General features: G+C 26.5%; 1 protein-coding gene across 1 annotated transcript in view; it reads right to left on the bottom strand.

The window, feature by feature from the left end:
* copb (coatomer subunit beta) overlaps positions 1–15,351 on the bottom strand; it is a 37,803-nt gene extending 22,452 nt beyond the window's left edge. Inside the window, exons 1-4 of the mRNA XM_065798241.1 lie at positions 14,901–15,351; positions 3,071–3,363; positions 2,786–2,892; positions 861–975 (exon numbers count right to left, since the gene is read on the bottom strand). Coding sequence (XP_065654313.1) covers positions 861–975; positions 2,786–2,892; positions 3,071–3,363; positions 14,901–14,994 — 609 coding nt within the window. The 5' untranslated portion in view covers positions 14,995–15,351. The remainder of the gene's footprint in view (positions 1–860; positions 976–2,785; positions 2,893–3,070; positions 3,364–14,900) is intronic.
* Between the last annotated feature and the right edge of the window lie 3,382 nt (positions 15,352–18,733).

The following is an 18,733-nucleotide window of genomic DNA, read 5'->3' as shown; positions in this document are numbered from 1 at the left end:
TTTTGCATACTGTATATATATATATATATATATATATATATATATATATATATATATATATATATATATATATATATATATATATATATATATATATATATATATATATATATATATATATATAAAACTATCTAGTTTAGCATTGCTTTTGCCATTTACTTGCAATTTTATGCAGGAAGGAACTTAACTTTGTTGCTATACAAAGGTTTTCAATGCAAACACATTTCTCTTAACGTTTTTTTCCCATGTATTTTCCATTCCTGTTCAAACTATGTGTTCTTTTTTTTTATTTATAACTTTAACTAACTCAAAATATCTTTAGCTTTCAGGTACCTGTGAAATTGAGTTATTTGTGTTAAACTGGTAGATAAATTTCGCTTTGCTTTTCAAATGGTCATAAATCCTGGTATTTTCTGGATGCTCTTCTTGTGCAGCCCGTTAATCAAAGATTAAGTATTTTCAAATGCTTAATCTTTGATTAACAGCTTGTTAAAACTAAATTAATCTCTCTTGCATTTTATTGAAAAAACATATAAAGAAAACTATGAATAAAATTTTTAATACTATGGTTAATTTTGAAATATGAAGCTAAATTTATAATACTATGGTTAACTAATAAAAGAAAGTAAAGAATCAAAAATAATTAAATCATTTTAACCCTGCATATTTTTGTCTGCATTTTTGTGAAAATGTTTAACATTTTGTGAAAATGAATGAATAATGTTGATGATGTACAAAGGAATAATAATGAAAATTTGACTTTATGATTATAACAAATAATTATAATAATTATGTGTTTTGCACTAGAATACTTAAGAGATGTTTAAAAATGTTGAAAGTTCATGAATATAAATTTTTACCTGATTTACATGAATTAACATCATAAAAGCATTTCGTTTGCAAGACGCATCCTGTTCTTTTTCAAGAAATTCATAAACCAGTTCAGGAGCATCAGGTATTAAAAAGTCAAAGTTTCTGAAAAAAAAAATGAAAAAAAAATACAAAAATTATCAAAACAATAAAAAAAGTAAAAAAAAGGTAAAAAAATAAAAATGAATTTAAAGAAATCTCTTAACAAATAAAAACAACCTTTTATAAAGCATTTTATGTTATTTTTATTCATGTTGTCGTTAACTGTTATTTTAAAATATTAAATAAAAACAACTTTTTTATAAAGCATTTTATGTTATTTTTATTCATGTTGTTGTTAACTGTTATTTTAAAATATTAAAAAATGTGATCTTGTGTCAGTTGATGCTATACTACTGCTCTTCTTTTTTAATAATAAAGAAAAAAAAATTGATTAAAAAAAAATCAGTTTTCAGTGAATAAAATTTTATTCATTAAAAAATGATTTCTTTTTTAGAAAAATTGAAATATATTTTTTTGAATCAGTATTATTTGTTTTGTTTTATTTGTTTTAAACTTTTTGAAAATGTTTTTTAAACATAAGAATGTTTTTTAATAGAGCGCAAGAACCAAATAAAATTAAGATTTTTATGATACACTCTTAAATATAATAAATTTGTAAAAAAGACGGGAAATGAATGTTTTTGCGTTGAAATAAAGAAAATAAATATTGCCACAGGTATTTCAAATTAATTAACATTTAAAAAAATAAAATGTACAGTATTAAAAAAATTGACAATTACAAGCTTTCCATAAACAATTTCAGTTTTAAAATCGACTTGATAATGATACACTTCATTGGAATTTTTTTGCAATAATCATTCAATTTTAAAAATAAACAAAACATTTTTTACAAAATAAATTTCATTTTGAAATTCTTATTTGGTCATGCAAGATATTCTTGCATGACCAAATAAGAATTTCGAGAACATTGTATCTGATGAAAAGTTTAGCAAATAAATGCTTTTAATTAAACTTATACGGTTAAATAATACAGAATAATTTTTTTAACAGAATCTTGATAAGGATAATAATCATTTAATAACATTAAATATAAAAGAAAAATAATTTATAGCAATAGACAAGCTTTTAATTTCAGAAATATTTTATTTAGATTTTTGCAAGTTTGTGTATTTTGCAAATACAAAAATTCAGCGAAAATAAAAGAACTAAATAAATTCTTTAGTAATTAATGATGAAAAAAAAAGTTCTGTAATTTCAAGAAAAAATGATTTCTAGATTTCTTATCAAAATTCTAAAATGACATCATATACTAAACTCTTTGGAATAAAACACGGTTGAATAAGTTATGTCTGTAGATTGTAGCGTATATTTTAAAATTCTAAAAACCACACTATATTGGATACGGTGAGCTTTGACTAAAACTACAAAGTTAGTTTTTCTTGGTATACCTTTATAATTTAATTTTTTTAAACATTCTCAATAATATGAACACAACTTACCTTTAAAAATTTAAAAGTTTCAAAACTATTTGTCTAGCTGTAACACTTTAAAACTTTCATAAATTATTGTTAACTTTTATTAAATAATTCATTTTCATGAATTCATGACATTCTTTCTTACAATTTGTGATGTAATATGGGCATTTACTGAATGCCCATATTACATCACGAGTAAGAAAGAATGTCATGAATATTAGTCATGATAATGTAACAACATTTTTGAGCAAATACTCTATTTGAACTTAAAAACACACAGCGTAAATAAAAAAAGCAATGTATTAGCTACCCTATGAGGTGAACTAAGATTAGAAAAAACTTTTTGTATGTCAGCATTTGTCAAGATGTCGAGTTTGAATTAAATTAGTAAATATATTATAAACTGTGAACAACACAAAACATAAACAACACAATACCTATATATTGTATAAATGGCAAACACAGCATTTCGACGAACATATGAATGACGATGTTCAAGACAGGCACGTATTGCAGGCATTAATGGCTCAATTAGCTCTGATTCCTATATTTAAATCATAACAATGTAAGAAAAATAAACAATTACTTATTTATATAAACTTCAAAAAACAAATATATATCTTCTTAGTACAAATAAATTTATAAAATAAAATAAAACTTTTTATTAGTTTTATTATTTATACTTTGACAAAATAATAATAATAATTAGGATATATATTAACCTTCAACTTGCACAAAAATCTTAACGTTGATCCTCGTATAAACTCATTAGGGTGTTCAAGATCCTTTCGGTAAGCATCACAAACTAAAATCATCTCTTGCAATAACTTACCATCACTTGATGTTTTTGGAACTATTTCCCAAAAAATAAGGAGCAATTTTTTAATGGTATGATCTTGCAGCGGAAGCACAAATCTAATAATTGTCATCAATATTGAGGGCATCTTCTCACCATTAAGAAGTTGATACATAACCTTTTTAAGGGCTGTTGTTTTAGCAGGTATGTCGCCACGCTCTAAATAATATAAAGCTACATAAATAAAAATGCATTTTTTGCATGTAAAATAAAAACGCTTTATGATATGGTTAAAGCTTAATAATCGAGTTAAAAGTATATTTTAATAGATTCAAAAAATTGTTTGTTCTTTTTTTTTCTTAATGTCATAGATTATTAGCAGGGTTGTTACGACATGATATGTCTGGCAGATCTGTCGACATATTTTTAGACATATTTTCTGCCGACATAAAATATGTCCCACATATTTTTTATAGACATACTTTGACACAAAATCCATCAAAAACTTTGCACTCGACAAGAACAGTCAAATTCTTCATCAACAGAAGAATCCATACAATTAAATGCGTCATATTCATCAAATACTTCTGAAGAGATAATTCCGATGAACTCAGAAGATGTTGAAGCTGAAAAAGTATGGCGTTTCATTGAATATACTGGAGGAGGAACAAGGCAAGGTATTGTTAATGCGTCTTCAGAATCAGATGAAGATATTCGTCAAATAATTTTAAAATGGGCTCTTAATGAAGCGCAAGTGACATTAGACGTTGAATTCAACATTCTTACTTACTGGAAGAAAAATCAAAAAACAAAATGGGATCAGCTCTATGAAATTTGGCAAGTAGTTTACGGTGCAGCGTTCTTTAGCGTAAAAGTTGAACATGATTTCTCTGGATTCGCTTTGGTTTATAGCCATCTACGTACTCGCATTTCAAATGATTTCTTAAACTCTATCATGGTGGTAAAAAACAATATGGATTTAATTGATAAAATAAAATTTGTTTAAAAAACTTGTTTACTTATTTAAAAAACAATTCTCATTTTCTTTTAGTCAAACAACTGTTTTTCTACAAGGTCTCTTAATTTGCAATAGAATCTTTTGAGATTCAATTTTGTCTCCATAGAATCTTTTGAGATTTCATTTTTCATTATGAAAACTTTTGAGGAATTGTCAATTATTTTATTGTTAAATAAATCATAACTATTATAACTATAAGCATATTATTCGTAATTAGTTATAAATTATTACCAGTTAGTCTTCTTAATATGAATTTAATGAGCTGAATATAATTTTTGCAAAATATTTCAAATTCTTCAGCTTAAACAAATTTAATTTGGCACGAAATTTTTGAAATTATGTGATCCGTTTTTTTCATAGAATCTTTTGAATTCAATTTTTCAAAATAAAATCTTTTTCAGGATCAACTATTAATTAAAAATAACTGAAACAGTTTTTTTTTATTATTATTTTAATCAAAAAAATAATTTTAAGTTTATTCATACCAATAAAAACCACTTTCAGTAATAAAAACTCAGCTTAAGATGGTTTTTACATTCTTATAATGGAAATTGCCAATATTAATCAATACTAATCAATAGGGATGGCACTTTTTTTTTTTTTTTTTTTACTTACTCGAGTAAGTTAATTTTTATCAAAAAGTAAATTACATAAGTAATTTGAAACGCTTTATGTAAATTTACATTTCCGTATAAGTAACATATTTTTTTGATACGACTTTTACTTTTTAAAATAAGATTTTTTACTTTCAAAAAAAAGTTATGTAAAAGAAGATTACATCAAAAAGTAATTTACTTTTACATGTAAAAGTAAGTCACGTGAAAAAGCTATTTTACTTTTACATTTAAAAGTTAATTACTTTTGAAAATTACATTACATAATGTAAAAGTTCCTCAAACTGTAATTTACATTTACCTATAATAGTAACTAATTAAAAAAAAATTATATTATAAAGTAACTTGCGTATGAAAGTAAATTACATAAAAGTAATATGCTACCAAATGTAAATTAAATTTACAAATAAAATAATATTTTTTAAGTAGGAATTTTTTATTTTAAAAGTAATAACAAATCTTTATTAAAAATAAATTAAATCAGAGCTGGAACCAGCTTTTTTTGGTCTTTGAGATAGCTAACTTCCAGACATGGAGCAAACTCCAAACATTTATATGTTTATACTTATGTCAAATAAAGATGCTTTGCAATAAATTGCGATGATTGGAGGCTGGGAACAAAAAAGCCCCAAATTTTGTGTCCCCCCTGCCCCAAACGTGAGAGCAACAAGTTGATGAAATTTTTTTTGTACTGTTTTTAACTAGACTAATATTCATTGATAAATTTTAAATTTCATAGTAAAATATTTTAGCTTTCAAAAATTATGACCATATAAAGTTTAAACCCCCCTCAATTTGAGGGGGTTATAAATTTTATATGGTCATTATTTTTGAACACTGAAAGATAATACTATGAAACTTAAAACTTATCGATGAATATAAGTCTAGTTGAGAACAGTACAAAAAATATTTCATCAACTTGTAGCTCTCATGTTTGGGGCAAAGGGGGCACAAAATATATAAAATGTCAGCTTATGTAATTTAAATTTTATTTTATATAATTTGTTTTAATAAAAATTTGTTATTACTTTTAAAATAAAAAATTCCACAAAATTTGGGGCTTTTTTGTTCCCAGCCTCCAATCATCGCATTTTTTGCAAAGCATCCTTATTCGACATAAGTATAAATATATAAATGTTTGACATTTGCTCCATGTCTGGAGGTTAGCTATCTCAAAGACCAAAAAAAGCTAGTTCTAGCTCTGTACATAAAATAAAATTTAAATTAGATAAGCTTACATTTTATATAAATTGTAAAGTAAATTAGTAAATTAAAAGTAACTTATATAAAGTAAGCAAATAAATTTACTTTATTTTAAGATAACTTTGTTATGATCTTGTATAAAAGAAATGCAAAAAATTAAAACCTTAAGGCAATAACATTTAGTTTGCCGCAACATTCGATTTGCGCGGTTTTAGGTATTTCTTCCCTGTAAAGTTTGAAAATATAAATAATAGGTTTCCACCCATGATTAAAACCCTCTCTAATTCCGGTCCATGATAGTTTTAACTATTATAACCCTTCTCTGAATCAAATCGTCTCAAAAATGTTCACTCTCTGGCCAACCATTCGAAAGGTCTGGAATTTAGACAAAGCTAAAATAAAGTAATTAGCAGAAAGCGCATATACCCATGGGAGACTCAGAAAGGGTAGTTTATTAGAAAAGAAAATAATTGTTAGTCTTTTTTTTAATTTTTTTTGCGTAAATGCATTTATTATTTAAAAACTAAGGAGGGAAAGTTTAAACTTGTCCTGAATTATGAGAGCTATAACACGATGGCCTGAAGATTAAGGAGCACTGAACTTTATTAAGAGGACTCATTATTTTTGTAAAGATTTTTCACCACTTTGATACAAAAAAAGTCCACCTGCTCAGTAATATCCTTTGATTCTAAAAGTCTTATATCTTTATCTGCGTGTAGTATCAGTGGCCTAGCTACCGCAAGGCCAGTATAAGCAAAACTTACGGTCCCACAAGCAACTAATCCAAGAACTGCAAGGTTCAGAAGCTCTAAAATATATTTAAAGAGTTTTTTTTTTTTTTTTTTTAGAAAAGTTCTCGCACCAGAGAAACAGTAATTGGGCACCTTGGCCATGTATGTCTAATAACAAAATACACTTTGCTTGGCCGCTGTGTAATATATCCCGAGCTGTAGCGTAAAAACGATTTATAAGTAGATAAAGAAATAAAAATTGTGGTGATTAGAGCCTGGATACAAAAATGCCCTTAAACATTTACCATCCCTACTACAAATGTGAGGCCAACAAATTATTAATTTTCATTGTTTTTGTTTTCTTACATTAAGTTTACATCCTCGCCAAATAAAGTGGTTGTTTCAATCTTTTTCTAAACATTCTTATGTGATAAGGAAGAACACACTATAGTTTGGTACTTAAGTATGTTTTTGTTTATACCACAATATTGCATAATTTTAAAGAAAATTTAATATGAAATCTTATAAAAACCATTTTGACCAAAAATTAGTGCGTTTACATAATCATATTAATAATACATCTCATAATTTACGAACGTAAATTTTGAGATGTTATATTGATGTAATTATTAAAGACATCATTGTGTTATTGGTTATTTGGTTATCCATAAAATCTTTAAATGAGTTTAATGTGGTTTTTAACAACACATTAAAAGGTTTTTAGAAAACCTCATTTGTACGCAACTATATAACAATATTATTAGTTAAAGAAGAGGCTATTGATTAATTGTAATTGGCTTGTTTATAAAAGGAACCGTCGCATGTACAAATTGTAAAACTTTTTTACATTTTCCTAAACATTCTAATGTAATATAAACAAGAACATACTTGAGTTTGGCACTTAAGTATGTTTTATTTACGAAAAGTATATTTATTAACCAAAATCATTGATTTTTCATAATCATAATATTACATTTCAGAGTTTATGCAAGTAGACATCATTATATTATTGGTTACCATAAAGTCTTTAAATGAGTTTAATATGGTTTTTAACAACACATTTAAAGACCTCATTTGTACGTAGCTATTAATAATACTATTAGTTAAAGATGCAGTTGATTAAGTAACTTTAATAGGTTTGGTAATAAAAGAATACGCCGCATTTTCAAATTATGAAACTTTTTTACATCTCTTTTAATGTGGTATAATACCACGCAATACTTGTATTTAAATCCATTTAAAGTTAAAGAAGGTATTTTGATTAATTTATATTTTCATGGATAAAATTTTTTTAAACCATTTTATTTATATGTTAAAAAAAAAAAATTCAAAATTTCTGTTATTTATGCAATATTTCTTCTGTTTTAGTATGTTATTTTAGAAAAAGATTCACCTTTTTCTAAAAATAACATACTAAAACAGGAGAATTTGGTACTTCAGATACATATATTTTAATTTTTTAGATATATTTTCAAAAAATACTAAACTATAATTGTCAACTAAAATAAGGTTATTAAACTCAAACTTCAGAAAAACAAATGATCATCAATTTTTAATGACAAGTTTTTAATGTCTTAATTATGTACGGATATTTAGAGGCTTGGCAATAGGACTATTTTTGTCTTCTTCTTTTCCCTGCCTTTCTTTTGTAAAATATACTGCCCTGCCGTATATTTTACAAAAGAAAATTAATTATTTGTAATGGCAACTTAAGAAAAATAAAAAATTATAAAAATTAAAAATCCATCACTGTATTAAAGAATGTCTATATATAATTAAAAAAAAAAAAAAAAAAAACCAATGACAAAATTATATTTGAAAAAAAAATTAATTTGATAATTATCAAATCCCATTTAAATCCCCTAAATAATTGGAGAGGTTGCTCAAAATTTATATGTTCATAGTTTTTGAACATTAAGAGATTATTGCATGACATTAGAGACTTGTTAATGAACTTAAATTTAGTTTAAAATGTTAAAAAAATGTATTTATAAATGTTATAAACTCATCACTCTCACACCAATGGCATAAAAGGGAAGTCAACATTTTTAAGGGTTTATTTTTAGCAGACTCCGATTATTGCAATACTTTTGAAAAGCTTTACATAAACATTACAAAAAGTTACAAAATCGTTACAAAAAGTTAAGTTCTCAAACAAAAACAAAAAGCTTGCTACAGGCCTGATTTTAAATATGTGATTGGAATCTGGTTGTTTAAATATTGTGATTTGCACTTTTGTTATTTTTTTTTATAAATTTAAAGTAAAAAAAGTAACAAAAATTTACTGAAAAAAAAAAGAATTTGATGTTATTTCATCTGTATGATAAAATAACATCAAGACAATTTTCTTCACAATCGAACATATAATTTTAAACTTGAAAGTGTGCTTTTTTGAACCATCCTACTAAATACGCTTTATTAAATAAATTAAAATAAGCAGTTTTTGGGGTTATAAAAAGTTTAAATTTTTTTTCAAGTTAAATACTTTTACATTTATACTTTTTTAACTTTAATTTTTTTTTTCAAATTAATCTTGATGTTATTTACATCAGTTGTTTGAAAGTTTTTTTTTGAAAGACTGTCTGGTTTAATGTTCTTGCTTTGGAAATGGCTCTACATTTTGCATTTTTTTTCTAAGTTTTGTATTTTGGCTTCCTTTATTCACCGTGGTTGTTAAAAGCCAATCTAACCAAAAAAAGCTATTTCTGGAAATGACCAACTTGAATAATTGTTAGATAATAGAATAATAAAGGAATAATTGTTTTCTGGAATGGACTAATTGAATTTTGTTCATTCCAGACAACAGTTTTATGAACAGCTATTAACATTCCGAATAGGGATGAGGGGGTATCCCCACCCCAAAGCTATTATATATGCATTTGAGTTAGCACATTTGTACATTTAGTTGGCAAGTTTTGAAATATTATTGGCAAATATTAAATATCGAGGACCCTTTTTTTTGTGCGCTTGTGTGTCTCTAGTTAACAAAAAACACATACGAACCCCCTCCTCAATCAAAGACCTCTTCGGGACGGCTCTGACAACAACCACGCTGAATAAGAGAAGTGAAAAGCAGCAGCATAACTACAAATATGCCCGGCTCATTTACGGTAAATTTTTATCAGGGCCACTAACTTATTTCCTCCCGAAAAAAAATTAGTACTGAAACAAATAAATCAAAAAAATATTTTCAAAGCTTTTATGCAAAAAATCTTTCTTTCTAAAAAGTTATAAACCCCAACTTTAAAGAAAAATAAAATATTAGAGAAAAAAAAGTAAGGGTACGACCTTCTTGCCCAGGAAACAAATTTAACATGCACGTTTTTTCACAAATTATGCCCCCTTTCCCCCATCTTTCCCCAACAAACTTTCATTATGGCCATTAACCTAATCTGCTAAACAAACAAAAAGAAATAAAAAATCAATGATTATTTAGCAGCCCCAATTAGTACTCATGCGACAGGGAGCCTGTCTCTATACTACTAGTATAGGCTATATTTGCCCCTAATTATAATAAAACTACCCTTATACGTGAAAAAAAAAGCAGGCATTTGAATACGCTACTTATCTCAAAATTTATGTTAAATCAACATGAAATGAGAAAGAGAAAGTAAATAATATAACTTACTTTTTACTTACTTACCAAGTAAAGTATAAAATTTCAAAGAAAAAAATTACTTTTATTTGTAAAAGTAAATAACAATTTTTTTCAAATTGCTTTTGTGTAAGCTGTTTTTGCCTATTACTTGCTTTTCACATAAAAGTAATTTGTTGTTACGATGTAGTTTTATTTTATTTTGTAAAGTAAGTGTTATGTCTTTTAAATATTATATTTACGTAAGTTTATTTCAAAAATAAAATTTTTTACATTTAAAAAGTAAATTACATTTCGATGTAAATTTTTTACGTAATTATGACCAAAATTACTTTTTAAAGTAGTTTACTTTACATAACTTACCATTAAAAATAAGTTACATTTACAAGTAAAACTAAAAATGTAAATAACTTTTACTTAAAGTAAATTACTTTCAAAAAGTAAAAGTAAATTACTTTTTCAAGTAACTGTTACTCATTAAAAAAACTTAACTTAAGTAATTAAGTTTTACGCGTTATATAATTTATGTAAAAAAAGACGAATTACTTTTGAAAGTAAGTAAATTATATATTTTTATATGAGTTATGTAAAATAATTTACGCGTAAGAGTAATTTGCGTTTTTACATCAAAATAAGTAAAAGTACCATCCCTACTAATCAATACTATCAAATACTATCAAATAATGCGTCAATACTAGTTAATATTAGTCAATACTATCAAACGATACATCGCTAAAAAGGGCAGAAAAAGACCTTTATAAAACAACTGATGTTTGCTTATAGGGATTAAAATAAAAGTTTTATCAAGCAAAAAAGCAACAAATTTGTTAGACTATTTTCACTTTACTCTTTAAATTAAGCTGAAATGCCCAATAAATTTGTTAGATAGATTTTTTCTTCAAGAATATCAAACAGCAAATATGTCAGACATAAAATGTTAAAATATGTCTGTAGAAAATGTCTGACATATTTTATATCAGTAGAAAATAATTCAGACATAAAGTTATGTCAAAATATGTCGACAGAAAATATATCTGACATATTTTATGTCAGCAGAAAATAATTCAGACATAAAATTATGTCAAAATGTGTCCATAGAAAATGTCTGACATATTTTATGTCAGCAGAAAATAATTCAGACATAATTATGTTAAAATATGTCGATAGAAAATATGTGGGACATATTTTATGTCAGCAGAAAATGTCTCAGACATATTTGACAGATAACAACCCTGATTATTAGATCAATTTTTTATTAAAAAATAACATAATCATCAACAAACCAATTGTCTAAATTAAACATGCCACCATGATTTGTTGAAACTTGAACAATTTAAAGTTAAATTTCTCAAAAAATACTTAATCAATTCTTGCATTTTTTTTAAATCATGCATGCATTATTAGTTTAAATGATGCATGCATAATTAGTTTTTCATCAGATGTAAACATAGTTTTGTTTACATCTAATGTGCTTTTGGAATGTTGAGTAAATAGTCTGAAACTTAACAACAAATTTTTTTAATGATTTTGCGCTTTTTCTTTGAACTTTCTTTAGAGTTGATTTTGTGAAAATGCCTTTTTATTATTGCAAAAAGTCAATGTAAAAAGGTGCTGTCTGATGCTAAGCTCCATTATTCCAAATTTACTAAATCTTGTATCTTATCTTATATCTTATCTCAGAAGTTATGTTATAAAGACTTTTGAAAAATCTCAAACATTAGTTCTAGTTTATGGATCTTATTACCTTTCCCAAAGATAAAACAGAACTATTTGGAAAAAGCTTTTCCTCTGATTCAACTCTTAAATCTAATGGCCATACTTTTCCTACGATTCCAGTTAAACAGGTTAACCTATTTTTAGATATCCAAATCACTCCAACATCCATTGCTTAAGTATTTTCTCAATAAAACTCTTCTATGGATTGTGGTCCAAACAACATTCCTGTCATCTGAAGAGCATTCTCCAGAACTTGCTTCAGATTGAACCTTGTTTTCCTACCAACTGGGAAATGGCATATGTAGTTCCAATTTTTAAAAACTCTGGAGAACACTCTGACCACATAAACTAATGCCAAGTCTACTCTACTCTAATTAGCAAGGTCTTGAAATCTTTAATCAACAATTTTCTAATTTCAAATTTCCTATCTTGAATCTAATAACTTTGACTCTCTAACAGTCAAGATTTTGATACAGATTTATTACTTATACAGAATAATTAATTTTGATAGATTTCGATTTGATTTTCGATAGATTTCTTGTTTAACAGCTGACTTGCTAAGTGCTGTGACTAAAAGACTTGATTGTGCATAAGTTGGAGGCAACAAGGCAAAGACTATTGCTTTTGACATATCAAAAGCTTTCAATGAAGTTTAGCATGTCAATAAAGTTTTTCAACAAGATTTCAATTTTCAATTTGCATTGGTTTGTCTTCTCCATTAGCTAGCTTCATATGGTGTATCTTGAAAAAGGTTTGAGACTGTTAAATTGTTTCTTTCTAAATGTAGTATTAAAGTCATCCTCAGGCCAACACTCTTCTTATTTCCAGTAACTTTTGGGGTACCTCAAAGTTCTTTGGTCATGTATTGTTTCTTAACTAAACTAATGATCATCATGACCATCTTACATCTAAAGTGACTCTATTTGTTTGCGACTCAACTTTATACTCCTGACTTGACAAAAAGTCATCTTTTTTTAATCGCTTAGAATAGGTGGCCGATCTTAAATCTGATCTTCTTCTGTAACAGTTCAGAACTTGCAGTGTCTTGTGAATTTTAACTCCAACAAAACTCAGTTACTAACAGTAAACAAATATTGCAATACTGTCGACATTCCTATATTGATAAATGAGTTTGATGTTATCTCTAAGAATTTATGTATATTCCTTTGAATGCTCTTTTAAGATCACTAAATGATAATCTAAATGTGCAAAATTACGACAAAATTAGAAAAAAAAATTTTTATGGTTTTTTTACTTACGCGCCATTACGCATATGCAAATGGCGCATAAGTAAAAAAAAGATGTTACATAATAACAGTAATAAGGTATAGCTGTAACAACTGGTGTTAACAATTGTGAAGTGCAATAACAGAAGATATTGCACTGTAAAAGCTCAGTTTTTTTTTCTTATGCTTTAACAAATAGTTTCTGCAAAATTCAGATTTGTCTAGTTTATTTTTGAAGTTATTTGTTGAAGCAGCTTCTGCTATTTCAGATGGTAAGTTATTTATATGCACTTGATTTTGGAAAAAGTGATATCTGAAGGTATTTCTGCAAAAGGTTTTTTATCATGCCAATGTTGAATAAGATCTCCAAATAGTCTACGTTCTTCTAGTGTCTTTAATTGCCTAATATTTAACCTAGCTTCATAAGATAATTTTTTAATTGTAGGTGCTAGTTTGGTTGCTCTTTTTTAGATCATCTCAATTTTGTCTATGTCTTGTTGTAGGAATGGAGACCATGTCTGGACTGCAAACTCAAGATGTGGACATATGAATGTTGTATAGAGCTTTTTTACTATGTTGACGTGAAAAAGAAATCATTAAAAAAAAAAAAACATAATAAAAAAGCTATTATTTAGAAAATTTCTCATAACAAACAATAATAAAAATAATTACCAAATTTAAAAAAAATAAAAATTATTTGCCAAAAAAAAGTAAACGTTAAATTTTATTTTATATTATCACCACTTTTGATATTTTATTTTTTTGTTTGCTTGTTCATTTTGTTATAATGATTAATTTTATCAATCATTATAACAAAACTTTATTATGACAAAAAGTTTGTTATGTTATAATGATTGATTTTATAATTTTTATAAAAAGTTAAATTCCCTGTACACATGTTATAAATTATAACACTGCTTGTTATGTACGCTTTATAATAGCATAGGTATAATTTTGCTGTCATAACGCAAATAAAAAAAGCAACAGTATATAACAGCTTATAGTAATATTTTTAGTTCGTTAATTACTTTTTAAAAGTAAAAAATTATTTTTATTTGCAAAGACGCAATTTTTAAAAATAATGAAAAAAAACAACATTTTAATTCATTCATACAAATATTGAGAAACAAATATTATTGAAAACCATGCCCTGATTAAACCCTGACCCTAAGAGTTAGGATCAGGGTTTGGTTAGGGTATAAGTTTCAGTAAAACAAACTTTATGGCTAGGTTTAGGGTATGGTTATCAATAATACTAGTTATGGGTAAAACTTAAGACTCGTTTTATATGGACTTACTTAAGGGGTTGTCTAAGATACATGTCCTCCAATTTAAAAATGCTTGAAGATAATAAAAAAAAATTATTATTATCAAAATAGGTTTTTCTATGATTAGCAAGTTTAAAACATTTTTGGCAAATAACAATACATTAAGGAATAAAATCTTCTATGGTGGGTTTAAGAAATTTTTTAAAACCCACCATGTCTATAAAAACTTACTTCTTTTTTGCTTTTATAGCACTTAAAAAGAAAAATGTCTCATAATAGATCTCTTTCATAATATGAAGGAGACATGAATCATATGTATATATGGGTGAATATTTAAAGGAAAAGCTCAGATTTTAGCTTAAAATTTGATTAAGCTTTTGCTTACCAAGATCTTCTTTGAGTTTTGCTTCTGTGACAGGTTCATTTTCAATTGGATAATTAATTAATGTGTAACAAGGGAGCTCAGCAATAGATGTCATCTTTGGGTTTATAGCAATGTTAAAAAGTTATACTTTGATTTATGATAAACACTTTATACTTTTCTATGTTGACGTGCAGTTCACCCAAGTAATCTATTAAACTAAAAAAACTTAAAAAATTGTCGGAAGGATTTTTAATTTTCTCATGAATTTTCTATTTACAACATTGTATAGAGAAAATTCATTTTGTATTATGTTAACACCATATAAAATCATCCGGCTAAATCATACTCTGATTAAGTTAGCAAATTAGCACTGTTTTTTTGGTTAACTTCGGCAAAAAACTTTGCTTAAACTAAAACTTTTGTTTCAAATCGCACATTAGTGCATAAAACATTTTCTCAGGTAACTTCGATTGGATCAAGCAATTAATTTCTATAAATAAATAAAATTATAAACATATAAATAAAATAATAAAGTAAGAATAGAATAATAAATAATAAGATAAATCGATTAAATTCTATTTATTTAGATAAAATGTCGAAGGTTGCTAAAATAAAAAAATAAAAAGCTTAGAACAAGAACTATAACTAAAAAAAAACATTTTTTTCGTAAATGATTTTTTTAAGATAGTTGTTAGTATCATTTTTATAGAAAAAATGCACTTAAGAGTATTTTTAGGTTTTTCAAAAGTCATATTTAATAATAAGTGAACATATAAACATTTTGACTAAATTCTCTGGAAAAAAATAATGGAACACATAACATAATTAATATATTAAGAAGACTTATGGTAGAATTAATATTTTGTGTGTCCTCCTATATCTTTTATAATAGCATTTAAACGTTTTGGCATAGACACTGATTTTTTTGTAATATCAGAACTTATTTCATCCCAAGCCTTTGTAACAGCAGTTTCTGATTCTTTCCTTCACTTTAAGTGACGAGTACCTATTTGTTTATCTAAAATCGACCATAAATTTTCGTTAGGAATAATATCTGGACTTTGTGCAGGCCATTCAAGAACGTTTATGGATTTGGTTTGTAAAAATTCTGTTTGTTTTTTTTACTTATGTTTCGGATCATTGTCATGTCGAAATATAAAATTTCTGCCTTATTTTAATTTACGCGCTAATGAAGTCAAATTACGGGTGACATAGTGTCGAAAAATAAACTTCAGAATAGTGTCCAATATATTAAAAAGCTTAATGTTGCAAAAAGAAGGAGTAGTGTCGCAAATGAATTTAATGAATAGTGTTGAAAACAAAAAAAGGAATAGTGTTGCAAACAGTAAAAGCGGAATAAAGTTGCCGATAGTTAATTTCAGCAATTTTTTTACTTATCTTTATAGCATATGGGTTTTACAGAAAAAAAAGAAAGAAACAAAGAATAACGAGAATAAAGATTGCTGCCAATCCTTTCTTTGCGGCAGCAGGCTTAAGATAGTTGGTGTATGTACTGAAGCCTCCAGCAGCAGGCTATAGATTTATGGCATCAGACATGTTATCTAAACACACATTTATAGTTATCACTATTTTTTTATTTTTGTTACTATTTATTAAACTCCTTTAGAATATTATTCCTTTTTTCTATTTTAGACACTATTCATTAAATTCATTTGCGACATTATTCCTTATTTTGTTATAAGACAATCAATAATGCGACAGTTTGCGACACTATTCCTTTTTTACATTTTCGACCATCAAGTTTGTGACAATAAAAATTTGTGACACTATTCCGCCACACCCAAAGTATTCAAAATATCAATGTACATATCCGAATTCATTGTATCTTTGATAAATTTAAAATTTCCAACACCATTCCATGGCATACAGCCCGATACCATTTTACCACTTCCGTGTTTTACGGCTCCTTGCATGCAACTTAAACAGTATGCTTCACCATTTTTTCTTCTAACACTTTGTTTACCATTAGAATGTACCAAATTAAATTTGGATTCATCCAACCACAGTATTTTTTCCAATTGAAATTGGCTCATTAACACGAGTTTTAGCAAATAATGATTGTGTTTTTTTTTAATGTTGCTGTGTCAAAAATGTTTTTTTACTCGAAATCTTTTATCGGTTATTATGAGTTTTAATCAACTGAACTCTCTTTCAGCTGTAGCATTACTTACAACCCGTAAAGCAAACAATATTGGCGAAATCTTCCTGCTCCTTAATAAGAAAAAACCCAAATTTTTCTCAGCAATAAAATCAATCCCTTTAGATTCTAACTTTTTCCCAGCCTTATTGCTGCTGAATTCCTTACCTGGAGTGTTGAAATATTTGTGTATTTCGTACGACATTTGCGTCTCCTAAAACAAAAGGTCCTCAATTTCTAAGATATTTTAGGAGTTTCAGATTATTTTTTTTTGGGGGGGAAGGGGGATGCATCTCCCCATCCCCCTAGATCCGTCACTGAACTATATACCTAATATTGTATGCCCCAAGGTTTGTTAGTACACCCCCACTTGGTAGTTCGCAGTATAAGCATTTCAAAGCTTACATATTTGTACACTTACTGAAGAAGCATAGGAAAGCTGAAGCAAAGATTTAAACAACTTCAAAGAATACTTTTAACTAAAAATTTTCTGAAAGAATCAGAACCTGGACTTAATTCTGTATAGTTCAAAACTAATAATCAGCTAACTGAGAAATAGAAAGCAAATTTTAACTGCACTATAACTAAAATTTGAGACAATTTGTCATGCGCTATCTAATATTTATTTGAGCTATATGGTGCTTCAATCAAGTTTCCATTGATTGCTTGTTCTCTAATGTCCTTGTTCAAATTTTATATGTAATTCAATTACTTGCAATGGTACCTCAGGAGCGGATCCAGGCTGTAGCAAGTGTAGCAAATGCTACAGTCAGTTTTTTTCTCTTTCTTTTTTTTTTTTTTTTACATACATTTTTTTTTTTCATGCAAAAGAGAAAAACAATTTAAATAAGATATGCAGGTTACAAGTAATCAAAAAGCGGCGCACAGTGGGCCGGATATTAGACATATGGTGGACAAAATTATTTTGAACTTTTTTTTTTTTTTACTAAAACCCTTTATATGTCCAAAGAATCCCTTTTTATTAAAATATACTTACTTTTATCGTAAATTTTAGTTAAATAGTTGCCAATACTAAAAGTTATTTAACAAACTTTTATAAAACTTTAAAAACGCGGATTTAAATTTTTTTAATTTCAAATCATATAACTTCCTAAAGTCGTGGAACTGAACAACACTCTTCTGGTGGAATAAACTTAAAATAAAAATTGATGCAACAAACTTTAAAAATAAAAATGCGCACTTACTTCGGAAAAAATGAAAATTTATCACCAGATTTGAAACTCTATTATCGATATTATTATATAATAGATTTGAAATATATAAATAAATATATAGGAATAAATAAAAAATATAAATAAGTATATAGATTTAATATCATCTATTTGAATGTTCTTGGCAAACATTAAATGAAGAGGTTTTATAATTATAAAGACTAAATTAAATAGCACCGTCTGTTGGTTTATTTATTTAACCTATTATGAAAATGGTGAAATTTGTTTATGTTTATGAAAAATGGTGAAATGTGTTTATTGCTATTCTACGAGTTATTTATCATTGAAGAAGTCAAACGGTTTAAATACGTTTTAAAAAATTTAAAGATTTCCCAGAGACAAAGAGAATAAAACACGTTGGATAGAACGTTTACCTAATGCGAGTTTTAAAACGTCTAGCAACACTTTATTATATGATCTGATAGACATCAAAACTTCAAAAAGGTTAAACTAAAATGCACAAT

This window comes from Hydra vulgaris, chromosome 05 (assembly GCF_038396675.1).
Source record: "Hydra vulgaris chromosome 05, alternate assembly HydraT2T_AEP".
Lineage (NCBI taxonomy): Eukaryota > Metazoa > Cnidaria > Hydrozoa > Anthoathecata > Hydridae > Hydra > Hydra vulgaris.
The sequence above is the reverse complement of the archived record's forward strand: the minus strand, read 5'-3'. Positions and strand labels throughout refer to the sequence as shown.